Consider the following 22690-nt stretch of genomic DNA (forward strand, 5'->3'; position numbering starts at 1 on the left):
CTTTCACTCCACACCAAGGTGGGGCAGGACCTTCCGTCAGGTAACGGCAGAATGTCCTGTCTTACCCAACGGGGGCAAAGACAAGACAAGACAGATTCCCCCCGCAGGGCAACAGCAGAACGGCCTGACTTACCCCAGGGGGCGAGGACAAGACAAGACAGATTCCTCCCGCAGGGCAACGGCAGAACGGCCTGACTTACCCCAGGGGGCGAGGACAAGACAAGACAGATTCCCCCTGCAGGGCAACGGCAGAACAGCCTGACTTACCCCAGGGGGCGAGGACAAGACAAGACAGATTCCCCCCGCAGGGCAACAGCAGAACAGCCTGACTTACCCCACGGGGCGAGGACAAGACAAGACAGATTCCCCCCGCAGGGCAACGGCAGAACGGCCTGACTTACCCCACGGGGCGAGGACAAGACAAGACAGATTCCCCCCGCAGGGCAACGGCAGAACAGCCTGACTTACCCCAGGGGGCGAGGACAAGACAAGACAGATTCCCCCCGCAGGGCAATGGTTGAATGGCCTGATTTACCCCACGGGGCGAGGACAAGAAGAGACAAACACTGAAGAACGACAGACAGTTCCATCTCTGCATCGGGGTTGCTCCGAGTCGCAGTTACGGGCACCAACCTTGGCAGGCTACGGAAACAACCGGATCCTAGCTCGGAGTGGCTGACGGCCACCCAGCTGGCCCGGGAAACGGCCGAATCCATACCGCAATGACAGCTCCGACTACTGACAGCAAGGCTCCAACGCAGCCTAAAGATGGCAAGTGGCCGTTCTAGCCTTCCACCAGCCGTTTGCTCCCAGGGAATCTTGACCAGACAAATCCCCAATGACACACAATCCCAGGGCCACTTATTTTCCCAAGATGAGCATCAGGTTCTTATGGTGAAGTCCAACCGACAGCCAGAGGACCTGAAGTCCACGGACCGGACTGTGAACCGGAATGCAGACTTCGAACCGGACCATGACAGAATCGGTGGAATGCTCTGCCTCAGACAGCAGTGGAGGCCAAGTTTGGGGGTAAATTTAAAGCAGAAGTTGATTGTTTCCTGATCAGTCAGGGCACAAAGGACATAGTGAGGTGGATGGAGTTGAGTGGAATCCACGATCAGCCAGGATGGAATGTTGGAGCAGACTCGATGGGCTGAATGGCCTATTTCTGCTCCTATGTCTTATGAAGTATTCGGGCTCTCGTGACCAGACTATGTAACAGTTTCTTCCCCCAAACCATCAGACTCCTCAATACCCAGAGCCTGGACTGATACCAACTCACTGCCCTCTACTGTGCCTATTGTCTTGTTTATTGTTTATTATTGTTGTGATGCCTGCACAGTTTTATGCACTTTATGCAGTCCTGGGTAGGTGTGTAGTGTAGTTTTTTTCTGTGTTGTTTTCACGTAGTTCAGTGCAGTTTTTGTGCTGTGTCATGTAACACCATGGTCCTGTGTCTCGTTATTACTGTGCACTGTACCAGCAGTTGTGAACGACATGACAATAAAAAAGTGACTTGACTTGACTTGGTCTTATGGACTCACTCTCGAGGACTCGACAACTCATGTTCTCTGTATTAATTGTCTAAGTATTTATCGATCTACTGTTGTTGTATTTGCAGTTAGTCTTATGCACACTGGTCGTTTGTGTGTAGTTTTTCATTGATTCTATTGTATTTCTTTGTTCTACTGTAGATGCCTGCAAGAAACTGAATCTCGCAGTGGTTTATAGTGGCATATATAGGTACTTTAATAAATTTACTTTGACTAACTGACTTTAGTTCATGCTGACTGCCGTTAACCTGACCAGTCGGTCCCTCATAAATTCACTCCATCTTCTCCGACCAGAGTGAGACCACTTTTTCTCCACAGGCAATGAAGTCATGATGTGGCCTGTACTTGTAAAATACAGGAATGAAAGTATTGTCACAGAAACAGGCCCTTCGGTCCATTTAGTCCATGCCAAACTATTTAATCTGCCTCATTCCATTGAATTGCACCGGACCATAACCCTCCAGACCCCTCCCAACCATGTACCTCTCCAAACTTCTCTTAAACGTTGAAATCAAAACCACATCCACCACTCACACTGGCAGCTCGTTCTTTTTTATATATTGAACACAAACAAAAACAAAAACACTAAACATATGCAAACGAAGCCAGGGAATCACACATAAATAGCAACAACTATTAATTTTAAATATACGAATAAACAAGAAAATCCACTCCAATACTGTTGGACAGAAGAAGCTATATCTAAAAGGAGTCACAAAACAAAAACATTTCCAGAAATAACCCGAAACGTTGACAAATTTGTTCAGTCTTTACAGCTGTCTGCTTATGGGAAGTTTTCAGAGTGTTAACGTACAGTTTGAAGTCTGACATAAAAATATAAATTAAAGTTTCTTAATGCTGTATTTGTATTTATGGATATAAAATTTACTGTAAATTAAAAAAAGATATATGATGAAAAAAAGATCCCTATGAGATTTGGTTTTATTAGTAAACACAAATAAAACATTTTCAAAACAAAAAGTTAAATCCACTTTAACATATTGATCTAAAAATTGACAAACATCAACCCAAAATGTTTTAACATATTCACAGTTCCAAAACAGATGAAATAAATCCTCTGGATATAAACCACAAAAAGAACAGTTAGTCTCAATATCAGAATTAAATCTTGTCAAATAAACATTGGTTGGATAATATCTATGTATAATTGTGACTGAAATTTCTTTAATCTTATTCCTCAATAAAAATTTATTTTAAAGCTCCAAATAGTAGCAGCTCGTTCCACCCTCTGAGTGACGAAGTTTCTCCCCATGTTCCCCCTTAAACTTTTCACCTTTCACCCTTGACCCATGACCTCTAGTTGTCCCACTCCACCTCAGTGGAAAAAGCCTGCTTGCATTTACCCTGTCTATACCCCTCATAATTCTGTATACCTTTATCAAATCTCCCCTCGGTCTTCTACGTTCCAAACAATAAAGTTCAAAATATAAAGTTCATACTAGTTAAATGCTCATCGTAACTTCTCCAAAGCTTCACGCTAAAGGTGTTTGTGATGTAGAAGCGGATAGAGATACTGGCCACAGGTGCTTTCAGTGTTCTGGAACGAACATGAAGTTGTTAGCTTATTAAAGTAACGGGACGCTGTCAGAGCTCCGAAGCCTCTCAGTCCGCACATTGGGGTGTGCGCGTGTAATGTGAAGAGTTAGTTTACTTGTCGGTCAGAAGTCGCTTCTGGCCCGTTTGAATGATGCAGCAGCCCTTCCCCAAGGCTCGCCTTGTGTGCCACGGCACCAGGGCACAGTTCCAGGAACCTCAGGGGCTTCCCTTCGTGCCGGACACTCACCTTCCCACGGAGGTCGCTGGAGATAGAGGGGAGCCCATGCACCCCTATTAACTGTTAACTAAGTGTCTGCGTGTCGAATGCCTCGTCTTGTGGTTTGCGTAATTTCGATGTTTGGTCGAATGTCTGTAAATAAATGATTAATGTGTCTGTCCTTAAATCAGTTTCTTCTGCCTCGCGTGCTCGCTTCCTCGTGACAGCGCGTGGATTTCCTGGTGCTGTAAATTGCCCCATGAGTAGGCTCGATATAACTTAGTTGGGGGATCCCCGTGAGCTGGTTTGCTCCGAATTTAAACGCAGATCGGTTGCAGGTTAATTAGTCACTGTCCCGTGATTAGGCTCGGGTGAAATCCGGGGTTGCTGGCCGGCTCGGCGGGGCGGAAGGACTCGTTCGTTACACGCTGCGCTTCAGGTGCTGGACACGAAGCCGTCCGTTATTATTGTTAGACCCTGGAAAATCTGCAAGAATCTGACTTAAATGTTCGGAATTAATAGATGTTTATGTTTTGCACTGGTCAGCTCTTCCCTACAGGTGAAACACAACTCCGGTGAATTGTACTGGAAGGTTGCTCGTTTCCCTCTCTGCAGACGCTGCCGTATTTCCAGTGTTATCTGTTCAAAAGGAAGATTTCCAGTAAATAGTGTTATGATTTTCAGGATATGAGCGGTGTTTGAAATGCAGCAGAGGAGGTCTAGTAATCTTCCTGAAGAACTCCTTGTACAATACTGACTATGAAGAATTCTAGTGTCTATTAGTCCAGGGAGCAACTCATTGTCACAACTCTGTGTCCTGCCCTGAAACCCTCCTTCTCCACACAGCTTTGGCCAGAATTAAAATTATACCAAATTCCAAGGTGGTGAAAGCAAGCGTCAGCATCCACTTATTTCTTGTTGGAACATCTTCCGTTTTCATTTCTGTGGAGGGAAGGAAAACGTTCTGCATTACTCCAGGTTTCTGTTTAACGTACATTCATCATCAGAGAGAAATGATATCTCAGAATGTTACCTATTGATCTTTGGGATGGAGCCTCAAGATAATTTCACAGATCCAAAAGTCTCTGGCTATCCACTCTTATCATCTTGTATACCTCTACCAAGTCTCATCCTCTTTCTCCCCAAAGAAAAGAAGCCCTAGCTCGCTCAGCCTGGACACGCGCTCTAATCCAGGCAGCATCCTCGTAAAACTCCTTTGCATCCTCTCGAAAGCTTCCACGTCCTTCCTATAAGGAGGCCATTGGAACTGAGCACAATATTTCAAGTGTGGTCTAACCAGGGTTTTATAGAACTGCAACATTACCTCATGGCTCTTGAACTCAGTCCCCTAATTAATGAAGGGCAACACTCCATACTCTTCCTTCACCACCCTAGGAACTTTAAGGGATCTATAGTCCCTAAGATCCCTCTGCTCCGCCCTGCTAAGAATTCTGCCATTAGCCCTGTAACCTACAATGGCCTGCTACACTATCCACAACTCCACCAACCTTCATGTCATCTGCAAACTCACTAACCCATCCTTCCACTTCCTCATCCAAGTAATTTATAGAAATCACAAAGAGGGGTCTCAGAACAGATCCCTGTGGAAAACTACCTCCAGGCAGAATACTCCCCATGTATTACTACCCTCCATGCCCCGTGGGGAAGCCAATTCTAAATCCACACAGCCAAGCTTCCATGGATCTCACGCCTCCTGAAGTTGTAGATGGGCCCTCAATGGGGACCTCACTGAACACCTTACTAAGCCCCACCCGCACTACATGCGTCAGTGTTTCTCAAAAAAAATGTCGATCAGGCTCTTGGCAAGCACAACAGCCTGACCTATTATTCACACAGGTCTAGAACACCTTGGGGTTTTCCTTAGTGCTACCTGCTAAGACCTGCTCATGTCCCCTGCTAGCTCTCCCAAATCCGGAGGAGCTCAGCAGGTGTGGTAGCACCTGTGGAACTGAATAGACAGTCGACACTTCGGGCCGAGAAGGAGGATGGAACCTGGGGGAGGCGGGAAGATGTAAAAGGTCAGAGTGGGAATTGGAGGGGTAGTAGAGGAGGAAAGCAAACATTTCAATTCCAATTCCCATTCCCATTCTGACATGTTGGTCCATGACCTCCTCTTGTGCCAGGATGAGGCCACCCTCAGGGTGGAGGAGCAACACCTTATATTCCGTCTGGGTGGGTAGTCTCCATCCTGATGGTATGAACCCCACTTCTTCTATTCCCCAGCCTGGCCTCTGACCTCTTCTCACCTGCCTATCACCTCCCCCTGGGTCCCCTCCTTCCCTTTCTCCTATCGTCCACACTCCTCTCCTATCAGGTTCTTCCTCTCCTGCCCTTTACCTTTCCCACCCACCATGAGAGTGTGGAATGAGCTGCGAGTGCAAGTGGTGCTTTGAGCTCGATTTCAACCTTTAAGAGAAGTTTGCATGTGCACATGGATGGTAGGGGCATGGAGGGATATGGTCCCAGTGCAGGAGGTTTAAATGGTTTAGCATGCACTAGATGGACCAAAGGGCCTGTTTCTGTGTTGTACTTTTTTTTATCAGTCTTTGACAAAGCATGCTGACAAACTGACTTGCCAAATTTATAGAAATCCAAACCCTGAGTATTTTCCCCATTAATTTCCCTACCACTCATGTACTGAAAGGCCCATCAGCCTGCAGGTTAAATGGCAAAACTAGTCAACATACCTATGGAAAGATCAAAAGTTCTTGAAACTGACTGATGTAAAACTTCATTTCTTAAAATGAACATGTAGCCAGAACTCTTGTTGACATCGCTGACTCTCAGAACGCTCTGCAGTAAGTATAAGCCATTGGCATCTTGTTGGTATAAGGTCTCAGACTGAGAGGAAATATTCTCCCTTTCGTTATCGTACCAAGAAACAGTGGCTGCGGGATAACCTCTGGACTTGAACATAAATACCATCGCTGATGGAGTTAATCTGATAAACAGGTTAGGTTCCTCATAGTAAGCTGTGGAATAAAAGATTTAGAAATAAAGTCGAAACTGGTCATAAAAATAATTCCAGTCAGAAACTTTGTTACAATAAAGAACAGTGCATGATTGTGTCATAAAAGAGTTGCAGACATGTAGGACAATAACAAGCTAAAGATAATTGCTGAGAAAATACTCAATTTATTGAAATATCCAAACAATTTTATCTGAGATTATCACCCACCAATACACCGCTGGCCACTGTCAAAACGAAGTGGAATTTAAGATGTGAAGCTTAAGTTTTCAGTAAGGCCACGATAGATTCTTAAATTGCCTGAGCTCTTGCATCAAACTCAGGGCCTCTACCCTGGTTTACAGCCTCTGGGGGAGAGGCATCTGAGCTGGTGTAGTCCCCTGGGGATGGTGTGCTGCACCATCCGGCTGGAGTTGGGGTGTTCACTCGGTGACCGAAGTCAAGCGCTTTTGTGGTCGACTGAAGATTTCAATGGACTGAAGTGTCTGGACCATCTACAATTATATTTTGCGTGGTGGCGGTGTCCAGGCTGGAGTATACAGGCTCGACCGTGGGTTGGTGGCACGAGTTTTTGATTCTTTTATTGTGTGATTTGTGATACCATCTTGTGTGTGCTTTGTGCTGTGGGTGACTGTTGGTACTGTGTTTTGCACCTGACCCTGGAGTAATGCTGTCTCGTTTGGCTGTATTCATGTATGGTTGAATGACAATTAAACTTGAATTGAAAAGCAGGAACGAGTGGAACACAGAATTTCCACCCTGTGCACACCTTCTCTGACAAAAATAGGTGCTGAAATCAGGCAGCAGTTACAGAGAGGCGATATTTCAGGTTGACAACCTCATGGTTCAAATTAAATTTATATTGAGGTATGTATGGATCACCATATACCACCCTCAGATTCATTTTACTGCAGGCATTCACAATAAAATAAAAAGAAATACAACGAATCGTTTGAGTCAATCACACAGACTGACAAGCAACCAATGTGCAAAAAGACAAACAGGGCAAATACATAAAAAAATTAATGAACAAAGAACTAATACTGAGTTGTAGAGTCCATAGGTTGTGGAAACAGTTGTAGTGTGTGCAGTTATCCAGAATGGTTCAGGAGCCTGATGGTTGAGGGGTAGTAACTGCTCCTGAGGCTCCTGTACCTTCTACCTGATGGCAGCAGAGCATGGCCTTGAAGGTGGGGGACCTTGATTACAGAAGCTGCTTTCCTGTGGTAACGCTCCTTGTAAATATGCCCAGTTTTTCACCAGAATTGAGACATGTTTGACATCAAAGACACAATAAGATGTAGAGAACAAAGGGAGCATCTCTGATATACATCATGGCTTGCTATGGAAACACCATTATCCAGGAAAGGAAAACTCTGCCAAAAGTGGTGGATACAGCCCTGTCCTCACTGGCAAAGCCCTCCCATTCATTTAGCACATTTACTAGGAGCACTACCACGAGAAAACAGCATCCATCATCAATGAACCCCCTCCCCTGCCCCCCCTTCCAGGTCACGCACTCTTCTCGCTACTACCATCGGGCAGGAGGTAGAGGAGCCTTAGGTCCCACACCACCAGGATCAAGGACAGTTATTACCCCACAACCATCGGGCAGGAGGTAGAGGAGCCTTAGGTCCCACACCACCAGGATCAAGGACAGTTATTACCCCACAACCATCGGGCAGGAGGTAGAGGAGCCTTAGGTCCCACACCACCAGGATCAAGGACAGTTATTACCCCACAACCATCAGGCAGGAGGTAGAGGAGCCTTGGGTCCCACACCACCAGGATCAAGGACAGTTATTACCCCACAACCATCAGGCAGGAGGTAGAGGAGCCTTGGGTCCCACACCACCAGGTTCAAGGACAGTTATTACCCCACAACCATTTGGCTCCTGAGCCAGCTTGAATAACTTTGCGCCTCTCAACTCTGAACTGTTTACACAACCTACGGACTCACTTCCAATGACACTAACAACTCACATTCTCAATATTACTATTTATTTATTTTGTACTTGTACAGTTTGTCTTTCATCTCCTGCACATTGGTTGTCTGTCAGTCTTTGTCATTTATGATTTTTCGTAAATTCTATTGATTTTCTTTATTTTCCTGTAAATGCCTGCAAGAAAATGAACCTCAAGGTTGTCCATGGTGACATATACGTTCTACGATATTACATTTACATTGACTCTTTGGGTAGTGACCCAGAGCAGTGGAGAACTACATTTTGGTGATACTGGTTGAAGCAGGGTGGTGAAGTCATGTGAACATCAGATGATCTGCATGGGAGAGGATACTATAAAAGGGGGGAGGTGCTTGACAAAAGGAGAGAGTAAAGGGCAAGAAAATGGCACTGAGGGAGAAGATCCATGAAACATGGGAGCAAAATTAGGCCACTGGGCCCATTGAGTCTGCTCTGTGATTCGATCATGGCTGATTCATCTTCTGCCTTCTCCCAGTAACCTTTAAAACCCTGTCTAATCAAGGACCTATCCAGCTCTGCTTTAAATGATTTAGCATCCACAACCATCTGGAAGTCTCAGAATACAAAGACGTACCTTTAGAACAGAGATGAGGAGGAATTTCTTTAGCCAGAGGGTGGTGAATCTGTGGAATTCTCTGCCACAGGTGGCTGTGGAGTCCACATCATTGGGTGTGTTTAAAGCAGAGGGTAATAGATACTTAGACACCAATAAGGTGCTTTAGACCATGCACAGAAACAGAATAGCTCCCACCCAGCTGGTAACCTCCAGCGGCAGATCCTTCACTATAACAGTGTTGTCAAGTCTAGGGACCTCCCCTGGCTCCATGAGGTGTGCAGAATGGTGTGATGGCACCATCTAGACATGAATTCCCAGCCTGGCCAAGATACAATGCAGGTCCACAGGCATGATTAACAACAGTTAGCTAACCCATGGATGAGGGAAATCATGTTCAAAAGCAATGGTTCCTAACCTAGGGTCAACAGACCCCCATGCTTAATGATAATAGTCCATGGCATAAAAAGGTTGGGAACCCTTGTTCTAAAGCCTTATCACAACCATTGACAAATGCAATTGGAGAATTAATCAGCTGGAATTAATTTGGAAGATGTATAGCTCAATTGGTTGACGGTTGGGTTGGGTTGTTCTCCGATCTTGGCAATTCACTTGCAAATGTTTCATTACCATACAAGGAGACACTGTCAGTGCACTGTCAATTGTGATGTGCCCTCCAAATGCCTGGTCTTATCAATCAGCTGATTGCTCATCATTTCGGGAAGTCATATGTAATGTGGGGAGGAAATCTCGTCGCTGGTTGGCTGTGTGGTGAACTTTGTGTGTTGTCCTCTGAAATTTTTCCCACATCTGCTCATAAAAAAGATCAAGGCCTCATGCTTGTTTACAGAATTGTTCACAGAGAAACACACAAGAGAATTCCAAGAAAATTCAGCTGGTTGAAAAGTATATAAAGGCCAAGCATTTGGAGGACTCTTGCAATCAACAACACACTGACAATACCCTTGCATGGTGACAAAATGTTTGCAAGTAAATTGCCAAAATCAGAGAACTACTAATCAGTCGACATGTTTGTTGTATAAGACTCTTGTACTCTTTGTTGCATTGGCAGCAAAGAGTACAAGACTGGACTAATTCAGCTCCTATGTCTAAGGGTTTGATGTTATCCCCAGCGTGGAGTACATTAAAATCGTAATACAATCAATTGCTGCTTCACCCAGGGTTGTCCATGTCCCAGGATATGTGGAAGAGTGGAGGAGAAAGGGGGGGGGGGCACTGCATCAGAACCTCAGGTCTCCAGCAGCTGCAGCTCTTGTTTTTAAATTAGAAATATTGCTGCCATCAGATCGTGATATGACACTGTGTGGTAATCACCAGTGACTTTATCATCTAGTACTCATGAGTATTGCAGAAGCCATGGAGGTACAGTGGGTTTGGGTAGGCGACAGGCACATGCAGATCTTCTCCAATCTAGAACTATCATACAGTCACACCACACAGAAACAGGCCCATCAATCCAACTAGACAACAGCAATACCTCTGTCAACACCGTCATTCCCTCAGTAGTAATCAACAAGCTTCAAAACCTGGGCCTCTGTTCCTCCCTCTGCAACTGGATCCTTGACTTCCTTACTGGGAGATCACAGTCATTGTGGATCAAAAATAACATCTCCTCCTTATTGACAATCAACACTGGCGCACCTCAGAGGTGTGTGCTTAGCCCACTGTTCCACTCTCTCTACACCCGTGACTGTGTGGCTAGGCATAGCTCAAATGTATTGCATGACGATGATACAAATGCTATCGGATGGTGATGAGGAGATGTACAAGAATGAGATAGTGGTGTCATGAAAACAACCTTGCCCTCAATATCAGGAAGAACAAGGACTTCGGTGATGCTGATATAAAACCACAAATCTCAAAATGTGTCTGTGATAAGAAACCTGATTGTCATTTTGCTGACTTGTCCCATTTGCCTGCGGTTAGCCTAAAACTCTTCCAAACTTTTCCAATCTGTATACTTTTCTAAATGTCTTTTGAAAGTTGTTATTGTACCTGTCTCAACCAGCTCATTCCACATAAATACCACTCTTGTGTAATAAAAAGTTGCCCCTCAAGCTCCTAATAAACTTCTTCCTTCTCATCTTAAACTTACACCCTCTAGTTCTTGATTTCCCCATCCTGAGACAAAGACTGACTACTTTCAGATTATCTTTCACCCTCACAAGACCATAATATATAGGAGCAGAATTGGACCATTTGGCCCATCGAGTCTGGTCCATCATCTCATCATGGCTAATCCATTTCCCTCTCAGGCTCAATCTCCTGCCTTCTCCCTGTGTCCTTTCATGTCCTGACTAATCAAGATTCTATCAACCTCTGCCTTAAACATAGCCAGTGACTTGCCTTCCACAGCCGCATGTGGCAATAAATTCCACAGATTCACTGCCCTCTGGTTGAATCCCTCTGAATCCCCATTCTAAATGGATGTCCCTCTGTTCTGAGGCTGTGCCCTCTGGTCCTAAACTCCCCCACCATAGGAAACTTCCTCTCCACATTCTCAGCAGCCTCCTGTACAACCGCATCTTCCTTCTCAGTGTTTTGACACCTGAAGGCCAGTGTACCGAAGACCTTCTTCACCACCCTGTGTACTCTGACTCTTCTTTCAGGGGTCCGTGCATTTGCACTGTTTTAAGGCTCAGGTTGGATCAGTCGGCCTTGCTGAGGGGCCATGGGGTTCAGTGTGAAGCATCAATGGGAGAAAAATCAGAGGAATCTTGCATGTACCTGCAAATATGAGTGAGACAATCCCTTGACCACTAGCTTTTAAACTACCGACATAGCAGAGGTACTGTCCAGCATCCTCAGGCCTCACCAAATCCAGTTGCAGTGAGGCATTCCCATTTTTAATGTCTTCAGGGAATAAGCTTGTCCTCCCTGAATACTGAGGGCTTTGGCGATTCAGTTGCTCTTTGCCATAGTAATAACTGTAAACAACCTCCTCTGTACCGACACGTTGCCAGTTGATGACCAACTCGTCCAGTCCTATCTCAGCGTTAACAGGGAAGCTACACGTCAATACTGTGTACTGGCCGTAGACAGCAGTCACTGGTGTTTCCGGTGTACAAACTCGAAACTCGACTGAAAGTGAGAAAAGGCATCAGATTACCAACAATTTTCAAATCAGAACCAGGTTTATTTTCACTGATATATGTTGTGAAATTTCTTGTTTTGCTATAAATTACAATAGGAATATATTAAAAATAATATATGGAGCAAAATAGTGAGGTAGCATTGACAGGTACAATGGCCATTCAGAGATTCAATGGCAGAGAGCAAGGAACTGTTCCAAAGATGCTGTGTGTGCACGGTCAGGTTCCTGGACCTCCTCTCTGATGGTAGCAAAGAGAAGAGGGCTTGTCCTGAATGATGGGGGTCCTTAATGGGGGGCACCTTTTTGAGGCATTGTCTTTTGACCATGTCCTTGGTGACGGGGAGGTTGCTGCCCAGGGTGGATCTGGCTGAGTTCATAACCCTCTGCAGCTTTTTCCAGTCCTCTGCAGTGGTCCCTGCATACCAGACGGTGATGCAGCCAGTTGGAATGTTCTTCATGGTACGTCTGGAGAAATTTGCTAGAGCCTTTGGTGACAAACCAAATCTCCTCAAATGCCTAATGGAATATAGCCGCTGTCGTCCCTTCTTTGTAGATGCTTCAGCATGTTGGGCCCAGATAGATCCTCAGAGATTTTGAGGCCCAGGAACTTGAAACTGCTCAGTTCTCCCCTTTCTTTTCAATCATCAACCCAATATTTGATCCAGGCAACACGTACAACACACTGGAGGAACTCAGCAGGTCGGGCAGCATCCATGGAAACGAGCAGTCAACGTTGTGGGCTGAAACCCTTCGTCAGGACTGAAGAGGGAGGGGGCAGGGCCCTATCGATATTTGATCCAGTTTGCCAACCCACACATCGCTTGTCTTAGAAATTTCCCATTTCCATAATTGCATCAATATGTTCATAGTATATGCCTGTAATTGTATCAAAATTGGCAAACAAGCCATTTATCTTATCACTCATTGTATATTGAAGGGTCACCATCATCATCATGTACCCTGTTGTGCGACGTAGGCAATCACTATGACCATGATGGTTCCTGGCAAATTTTTCTACAGAAGTGGTTTGCTACAGCCTTCTTCTGGGCAGTGTCTTTACAAGACGGGTGATCCCAGCCATTATCAGATTGTCTGCCTGGTGGGGTCAGTGGTCACATAACCAGGACTTGTGATGTGCACCAGCTGCTCATACGACCATCCACCACCTGCTCCCATGGCTTCACGTGACCCTGATCAGGGGTGGTGGGGGGTGGGGGAGGTGCTACACCTTGCCCAAGGGTGACCTGCAGGCTAACAGAGGGGAAGGAGCACCTCACACCTCCTTTGGTAGAGATGTATCTCCACCCCACCACACTTTTGAAAGGGTATTATTTGAAAAGGGTTTAATAAAGCACTGATCTGAAAGATGAAATGCAGAGGAGGTGTCCAAGGAAGTTGCTGGGACTCAAGAGACTGAGTTATGGAAAGAATGAGGGATAACCTTATAGACGTGTATAAAACCATGAGCGGCTTACATTGAGTTAATGCACACAGTGTTCTTCCCAGGAGTGAAGAGTCAAGAATTAGAAGACATGAGTTTAGAGGGGAGAGATTTAACAGGAACCTGAGGGACAGCTTTTTCAACCAGAGAATGGTCAATATGGAATGAGCTGACAGAGGAAGTGAGTAAAGCAAAGATTCAAGGTACATTTACTATCAAAGTAGGTATACAGAATACAATCCTCCCACTAGCAGCCACAACATGTGACTCCTTCAAGAAAACATCAAGCATCCAAGGTGCATAAACAAAGAACAAATCGCGCAAATGGCAAAAAAAGAGCAACAATCGCACAGAATATTAACCATCAAGGCCACAGCGACCTCGAAACATTTATACAGGTACTTGGACAGGTTCATGGATAGGAAAGATGAGGAGGGAGGTGGCCAAATGTGAGGACATTGGACTAGTTTAGATGGGAATCTTGGTTGGCATGGACTGGATGGACTGAAGGGCCTTTTTCTGGGCTGTATGGCTCCGTGACGATGACAAAGTTAGGAGCATAATTATGTAAAGTTATTAATATCCCTTCGCATTCCTCCCTCCACCAGTCCCAGAGTATTTCCTGGTCTAGGTACTCTACTGAAACCAGTTCTCTGGGACTTTACAAAACAATTTGATTACCTCAGCACTTTGGTTCGATTCACTCAGATTAACTTTGCTTCTAATTTCAGCTGAAAAGCTGCAAAGATCCAGTAACCAGGGCAGGTCCAGATGAAGGATCTCGCTCTGAGACATTCCACAGATGCTGCCCGAGTTCCTTCAGCATTTTGTGTGTGTTACTCTAGTAACGACATGCTGTTATTGTGAGAGGAATTGAGGATTTCCTCCCGCCTTCCAAAGACTTGCGGGTGACACGGTGAAGTAGCGGTTAGCGTGCAGCGCCACCGATCAGCAAACGGGGCTCAATTCCTGCCACTAGTTAAGGATAAAGATCAACTTTAAACTCTTCTCGGGCTTCCAACTGGGTACAGGTATCGAATATAACCGACGTTTCGAAGTCCGAGAAGAGTTCATTCGTCACGCACGCCGGGAAAGCGCGGGCGTGCTTTCCGAGATTAACTTTGTCACACCTACATCGGAGAAACACGTCGTTTGCCAAACTTTCGGCGACAGCAACAACAAACATACGCGAACGACGTGTTGCACAATGACAATCACTACAATTCCCAGGTACGGTAATCAATCGGTTCCAGTGTATTTCACATCAGGAAGTGGGAACGATAACAAAACTGTTCCTGTCAATGGTGTTGGGATGAAGAGCTTCAGGTTTCTAGTCAGACTAATGGTTGACATTAGTAAATGTCGACACCACCAGCAGGAAAGCTCACAAACAACTCTGCTTTCACAGAAACGTTGCCTGTTCCCCTCCACTCACACCAGTTTCCAAAGCACCTTCGAAAGCAGCCTGTCTGGGTGCATACCAGCTTCTTACGGTAACTGCACTGCACAAAACTGCAGAGAGTTGTGGAAACAGTTTAGCACATTACAGAAACCAGCCTCCCTTCTTGCTGCCTCAGGAAAGCAGCCAGCATAATCAAAGACACCACCTAGCCCGGACATTCTCTCTCCTCCCCTCTCCCTTGGGGCAGAAGATACTAAAGCCTGAAATCTCACGCCGTCACGGTCAAAGACAACTGCAACCCCACAGTTAGAAGATCATTGAACAATTCCCTACTATGATAAGACCCCGTAATCAACTTCGTTATGATCATGCCCCTTATCATCTGCCTGCACTGCACTTTCTTTGTAACTGGAACATTTTATTCTGCATTCTGTAACTGTTATTATTGGGCAGGAGGGGGAGATACGTCTCTATAAAAAGGAGGTGGAAAGTGCTCCTTTGCGCCACTAGCCCCCAGGTCACCCCTGGGCAAGGTGTAGCACCAGCTTAGCCCTTGATCAGGGTCACGTGAAGCCATGGGAGCAGGTGGTGGACAGTCGTACAAGCAACTGGTGCATATCACAAGGCCCGTTTATGTGACCACTGACACCAGGCAGACAATCTCTGAAGAGTATTGATAATGACTGGGGTCACCCGTCTTCTAAAGACACTGCCCAGAAGAAGCCAATGGCAAACCACTTCTGCAGAAAAACTTGGCAGGAACAATAATGGTCAAGGGAAGGCCACAATCGGCCACGTCATATGACATAATGATGACGATGAAACCTCTCATCCATGGATTAGATCGTAACATTGCTTCTGATGAAGCCATCAACACTAGCTCACTATTTTTGCTTTCTTTTTTGCACCACTTATGTACAGTACTCTGCAAAAGTCTTCGGCACCTTCTGTAATACAATTCTGTAAAATGAGGATGCTTTCTAAAATAACGAAATGAAAATTCTCCCTCTCTCTTTATACAGTGTAACGGTTGGGGTCACCTGTCTTGTAAGGACACTTACCGGAAGAAGTTCACACCTGGTTAATTAAGCCGAGTGGTGTCAAAGCAGGTTAATGAAAGGCATGGGCCAGATTAACGTGGCTCCGCAATTTGATCTGCCACAGCCCCACATGCCTCCTGACACTAAACTCCACAAGCCTATCTCGCCCAGCCCCACATTTACATCCCCCAATCCTACCCAATAGCCCACACACCCCAAATGACTTAGACCACACCCTGATTAACCCTGGCTGCACCCCCTTGTTAGAGCTGGCTTGTGTAAGGAGGAGGAAGATCCCATTAAAGGCAATTGCTGGGCCTGGTTAATGAAGGCGTGGGCCAGATCAAAGTGGCAGGGTTGTGTGACACTGAATCTCGCTTGATGAGATCAAGAAGTACAAGGGGGAATGGTTTTCCCACTCCCCGCATAATCACAAACTATTTCTGTAGAAAAATTTGCCAAGAACAGACATGGTCGTGGGATCCGGATTGCCCGTATCATGCAACGTAGCATGTAATGATGATTATTATTCTACCTCAGTAGTGATCTAATTTGTATGAACAGAGATATCATAATCTTTTCATGGTATCCCAGTCCATGTGACAATAATTAACCAACTCCAATTCATGTGGTTTGTAAAGTCCCAATGTTTTCTGTACAGTGAGATTCTCATTAAACAAAACTGATAACAGTATTTCTCTGGAAAAGCTTTGGTACTTTTTATTTGCATAAACAAATACTGTTGACAAGGGAAGTTCCCATTTATAAAGTTATTCAAACTTTACAAGCCCTAGTTATTGCTCTTGGCACGTCATGTCTAACTGCTGCTAAACCTCATCAGCACTTTTCTCGTCTCTGACCATCCCAATCCACTCCAGCCCGGTCTCTGAGTTTCCATTATCTTTTAACAAAGACGTCCGAACGCTGCCGCCCGTGTCTTTGCCGAGAGTGCCAGATGCAGCAGGCGAGGTTTGGAGGAGATGCACATGATCATCTGGAGGGTGTCAGTGAGAGAGAAGGTCCTCTACCCTCATGGCTTCAGGGACAAGTACCAGAGGATGGGAAGCAATGAGTGGATTGGGAAGCCTCTATAAAACACAGATAAAACATAGAAGAGCACAACATGCTGCTGACACTTCAAGATGAATTTATCCCTTCCCTCCCACATAGCCCTCCATTTCAGAATCATCCATGTGCCTACCTAAGAGAACCTTACATGTCCCGAAGATATCTGCCTCTACCATCATTCCTGCAATATATTCCATACACCCACCAATCTCTGGGCAAAAAAAAAATTCTACCTCTGACAACCTCCCCCTTATATTCCCCTCCAGTCGTCTTACATCATGCCCCCTTGTTTTATCAATTTCTGCCCTGAGGTAAAGTCTTTGGCTGTCCACTCAATCTATTTTTTTTTATCATCTTGTACACCTCTGTCAAATCACCTCTCATCCTCCTTCGCTCCAAAGAGAAAAGCCCCAGCTCGCTCAACCTCTCCTCATAAGACACGCTTTCTAATCCAGTCAGCAGCCTGGTAAACCTTCTCTGCACCCTCTCTAATCCAGTCAGCATCCTGGTAAATCTCCTCTGCACCCTCTCTAATCCAGTCAGCATCCTGTTAAATATCCTCTGCACCCTCTCTAATCCAGACAGCATCCGGTTAAATCTCCTCTGCACCCTCTCTAATCCAGTCAGCATCCTGTTAAATATCCTCTGCACCCTCTCTAATCCAGACAACATCCTGTTAAATCTCCTCTGCACCCTCTCTAATCCAGACAGCATCCTGGTAAATCTCCTCTGCACCCTCTCTAATCCAATCAGCAGCCTGGTAAATCTCCTCTGCACCCTCTCTAATCCAGTCAGCAGCCTGGTAAACCTCCTCTGCACCCTCTCTAATCCAGTCAGCATCCTGTTAAATATCCTCTGCACCCTCTCTAATCCAGACAGCATCCTGTTAAATCTCCTCTGCACCCTCTCTAATCCAGACAACATCCTGTTAAATCTCCTCTGCACCCTTTCTAATCCAGACAGCATCCTGTTAAATCTCCTCTGCACCCTCTCTAATCCAGACAGCATCCTGGTAAATCTCCTCTGCACCCTCTCTAATCCAGGCAGCTTCCTGGTAAACCTCCTCTGCACCCTCTCTAATCCAGTCAGCAGCCTGGCGAATCTCCTCTGCACCCTCTCTAATCCAGGCAGCTTCCTGGTAAATCTCCTCTGCACCCTCTCTAATCCGGGCAGCATCCTGGTGAATCTCCTCTGCACCCTCTCTAATCCAGTCAGCAGCCTGGTAAATCTCCTCTGCACCCTCTCTAATCCAGACAGCATCCTGGTAAATCTCCTCTGCACCCTCTCTAATCCAGGCAGCGTCCTGGTAAATCTCCTCTGCACCCTCTCTAATCCAGACAGCATCCTGGTAAATCTCCTCTGCACCCTCTCTAATCCAGGCAGCGTCCTGGTAAATCTCCTCTGCACCCTCTCTAATCCAGACAGCATCCTGGTAAATCTCCTCTGCACCCTCTCTAATCCAGGCAGCGTCCTGGTAAATCTCCTCTGCACCCTCTCTAATCCAGGCAGCATCCTGGTAAATCTCCTCTGCACCCTCTCTAATCCAGATGGCATCCTGGCAAATCTCCTCTGCACCCTCTCTAAAGCTTTCATGTCCTTCCTGTAATGAGGCAACCAGAACTGTCTTCAAACCAGGGTTTTATAGAATTGCAACATTACTTTGTGTCTCTTGAACTTAAAGTTCAAAGTAATTTTGTTAGCAAAGTACGTATATGTCACCTTGTAGAAACTTGAGATTAATTTTCTTGTGGGCATACTCAATAAATCTAATAACCATAATAGAGTCAATGAAAGACCGCACCAAACAAGGTGGACAACCAGTGTGAAAAAGACAACAAACTGCGTAAATACAAAAAAGAAAATAAAAAATAAATAAGCAATAAATATCGAGAACATGAGCTGAAGAGTCCTTAAAAGTGAGCACATATATAGTGGGAACAGTTCATTGATGAGGCAAGTGAAATTAATCCTTCTGGTTCAAGGGCCTGATGGTTGAGTGGTTATAACTCTTCCTGCACCTGGTGGTGTGAGTTCTGAGGCTCCTGTACCTTCTTCCTGATAGCAGCAGCAACCTGTGTAGTGGGGTTCACTGCTGCTTTCCTGAGATACCGCTCTATGTGGATGGGCTCAATGGAGGGGAGGGTTTTGCCCATGAGGGACTGGGTCATATCCACTAGTTTTTGTAGGATTTTGCATACCAGTCGTGCTCAGTATATCAGAGTGTTCCCATGGCTTTTAGGAAATGAGATTGACCGTGCCAGGGCTCACCAACTCTCAGGTTGGGTTTTACCTGGATTACTCAGATCCACACCACAGCACAGCCTTGATCCAACCACATGCAGGTGAATGGAATTCAGATTTATTTACTTACCGTGTGTACACTGAAACATACGGTGAAATGTGTTGTTTGCATTAATGAACAACACCACCTAAAGATGTGCTGGGGCCAGCTCACATTCTGGTGCCTACATAGCATACCCACAATGCTCAGCAAAACAACAACAGTAGCCAGACAGGCCCTTTCCCATACCCATGCTCAGACAGGTCTCCAACCCCAGTTCAGGCCGTCTCCGGGCCTCCAGTTCCTGGCCCTAGACTCACAGACACTGGGCTTCTGACTTCTGGACATGATGACCCTGGGGCGTCAATCTTCAGTCTTCAACCTCCAGTATAAACCCCAGGATTTGCTGACCATTGAATCTAGCCTCACACAGACTTCTGACCTCAGGACACAGTGAGCTGGGGGCGGTACTCTCCAAGCTCATCCTCAGGGCCCACTGACCACTGAGGTCACCTGACTTTGTCCCCAGAACCTTCTTCCACAACCCTAAGGATTGCTTAGTTGCAATTGGTACCACTGTGGCCAATGGGCTGCTTCCCATGCTGTTCTATGTCCTGGTCCAGGTCATAAGGGGAGAGTGACCACAAGGCTGTACTCAATCAGGTGTAACATCGAAGGAAAACACTACAGAGTGTGGAGGCATGTTTCTGCACAAAGGGAGGTGGATGTGTTTTTTGGTGGTCTATCATCTCAGTCCCAGGACATCCAGTTCCTCAGGACAGCATCCAGTACCTGCTCACCCTGGGCTGTAGATTCAGCCAGTTCCACCTTGGGCACAACTTTCCCACAATCAAGGACATCTTTAAAAGGGTCCTATTAAGAACCCTCACTATCAGGACATGCCCTCTTCTCAGTACTACCATCAGAAAAAGATACAGGAGTCTGAAGAGATACACCCAACTATTTCAGGAACAGCTCTGCTCCTCCATCATCAGATTTCTGAACACTGGTGCACTTCGGGGATGTCTGCATAGCCCGCTGCTCATTGTGTGCTTGTCCACAATGACTTTGTGGCCAAGCACAGCTCAAATGCCAACTGTAAATTTGCTGACAATACAACTATTTCTGGCAGATTCTCAGATGGTGACAAGAGGACATACAGGAGCGAGACATATCAGCTAGCTGAGTGGTATTGCAGCAACAACCTGGCACTCAACGTCTGTAAAACCAAAGAACTAATTGTGAGCTTCAAAAAGGGTAAGATGAAGAAACATGCACCGGTGCTCATAGATCATCAATGATAAGTCAAGATGTGACATTGAGGCTTTATAAAACACTGCCGAGGCCTCACTTGGAGTATCGTGAGTAGTTTTGGGCCCCAGAGCTAAGCAAGGATGTGCTGACATTGGAGAGAGTCCAAAGGAGGTTCATGAAAATGATTCTAGGATTGAAAGGCTTGTCATATAAGGAGCGTTCGATGGCTCGGGGTGCAGAAGAATGAGTGGTGATTTCATTGAAACCTCTTGAATATTGAAAGGCCTCGATAGAGTGGACGTGGACTGGATGTTTCCTATGGAGGGGGGAGTCTAGGAACACAGGACACAGTCTCAGAATAAATAGAAGGGTGTCCATTTAGAACAGAGATGAGGAGGAATTTCTTTGCCTGGAGAGTGGTGAATCTGTAGAATTTATTGCCACAGACGGCTGTAGCGTCCGAGTCGTTGTTTGTATTTGATAGATTGTTGATGTCAGGCATGAAGGGATATGGGGAGAAGGCGGGAGATTGGGGCAAAGAGGGAAATAGATTAGCCATGATGAAATTTTGGGGCAGACTTGATGGACCAAATGGCCTAATTTGGTTCTATACCTTATGGTTTTATAGTGCTGACTCACTAATGATGAGAATGATTCATGAATGTCATAAGATCAGAATTCAGGATGTTTTCCACGTTAGTGATCAACACTCGGCTAAGACATGGTCTGTGACAGCAGATCACATTCGTGGCACGTGACCGCAAAGCATCAGCCATCTCCAGCAAGAGGGTCTCGTCAACTGCCCCGGTATTGACCCTCTCCCACCAGGAGGGGGCGACATAGCAACCACCCGAAAAACATTTCTTTTTCCCACCCACTAACCCACCCCTCTACACCCCCAACCACCAGTACTTTATCATTTCCCGACAGTCACCTTATGTACAGACACTCCTGTGCCTAGCATCATTGAATAAAAGCTACCTTATGTACACCGAATGTCTTGGCCACCACAGCCGGCTGTGTCAAGTTCCACAGATTCACCACTCTCTGGCTTACAAAATTCCTCATCTCCGTTCTAGATGGACGTCCCTCTATTCCGAAACAGTGTCCTCAGGCCTTTGACTCCCCACCAGAGCGGTAGGGTCAGTTGGTGGAATTGTAACACTTGTAGGCTGACTCGACAGTGTCGATGCTGTCACTAACGAAGCGTATCTTTGTTTCGCTGGGCTACAAATAACAGCTTTTCAAGAAGGCAATTCCCCCAACTTTGGCATTTAGGGGTGGGCGAGAAATGCCGTCCCTCCCAGCGACACAGACACAAAACACGTATTATCTAAACACAGTCGAATGTGTGTGGTGTAAATGGTGAAATCGACGCTTTATTTATATAGAAACGTCACAAAGTCTTACCTGAAGCAAAGCTGAATCCAATTCCCACCAAGAAACTGAGGATATATATCATAATTCCCAGAATGCGAACTTTTCACCTGCGGCCAGGCACAGAGCGATGTGTGAGAGCAACTGTGTAATGTGCTTTTAAAGTCTCTGCTGAACCAGCCCCAGCTACACGCCCACCGACCACCGGGAAACCCCCTTCTCCCCCAACACACTCCATCCACAGCCGGGACCCTCTACTCAATACCTAACCCTCTTATCCACAGTCAGGACCCTCTCCCCAATACCTAACCCTCTTATCCACAGCCGGAACCCTCTCCCCAATACCTAACTCTCTTATCCACAGCCGGGACCCTCCCCTCAAAAGCTAACCCTCTGCTGACTTACCCGCTCCCCGTCACTCGTTTGACTGTCGAGAGATCAGTCCAGGTCCTCCCCATCCCAAATGGCTCCGCCCCACCCCGGGAACTTGGCTGCGATGACATTGATTGGTCGGTGCTGAAGGGAGGGATCGGTGGCCAGCGACCGGTCTCCCCGGGAAATCTTCTGAACTCAGAGAGGAGGTACAGGAGCCTGAAGACCCCTCTTCTCATTACTACCATCAGGGAGGCGGTACAGGAGCCTGAAGACCCCTCTTCTCATTACTACCATCAGGGAGGAGGGACAGGAGCCTGAAGACCCCTCTTCTCATTACTACCATCAGGGAGGAGGTACAGGAGCCTGAAGACCCCTCTTCTCATTACTACCATCAGGGAGGAGGTACAGGAGCCTGAAGACCCAGCTTCTCATTACTACCATCAGGGAGGAGGGACAGGAGCCTGAAGACCCCTCTTCTCATTA

At 46.2% G+C, this 22690-nt stretch overlaps 1 protein-coding gene across 1 annotated transcript; it reads right to left on the bottom strand.

Annotated features, from left to right (window-relative positions):
* Positions 1-1838: 1838 nt before the first annotated feature.
* LOC132380400 (CD276 antigen-like) lies at positions 1839-22247 on the bottom strand. Its single transcript, XM_059949155.1, has 5 exons — positions 22238-22247; positions 21866-21942; positions 11603-11956; positions 6036-6320; positions 1839-4269 (listed from the first exon to the last, which is right to left on the bottom strand). Exons 2-5 carry the CDS (start codon positions 21915-21917, stop codon positions 4130-4132), a joined length of 831 nt encoding a protein of 276 aa, XP_059805138.1. The 5' UTR covers positions 21918-21942; positions 22238-22247; the 3' UTR covers positions 1839-4129.
* Between the last annotated feature and the right edge of the window lie 443 nt (positions 22248-22690).

This window comes from Hypanus sabinus, chromosome 24 (genome assembly GCF_030144855.1).
Source record: "Hypanus sabinus isolate sHypSab1 chromosome 24, sHypSab1.hap1, whole genome shotgun sequence".
Taxonomy (NCBI): domain Eukaryota; kingdom Metazoa; phylum Chordata; class Chondrichthyes; order Myliobatiformes; family Dasyatidae; genus Hypanus; species Hypanus sabinus.

Bases quoted from the DNA above. Each gene is read 5' to 3' on its own strand.
- LOC132380400 (XM_059949155.1), bottom strand. From the start codon at position 21,917: ATGATATATATCCTCAGTTTCTTGGTGGGAATTGGATTCAGCTTTGCT. The intron at 11,957-21,865 runs GTAAGACTTTGT...TCTCACTTTCAG, and splicing joins TGGATTCAGCTTTGCTTCAG to TCGAGTTTCGAGTTTGTACA. The intron at 4,270-6,035 runs GTATGTTGACTA...TTCCCTCCACAG, and splicing joins AACTTTTGATCTTTCCATAG to AAATGAAAACGGAAGATGTT.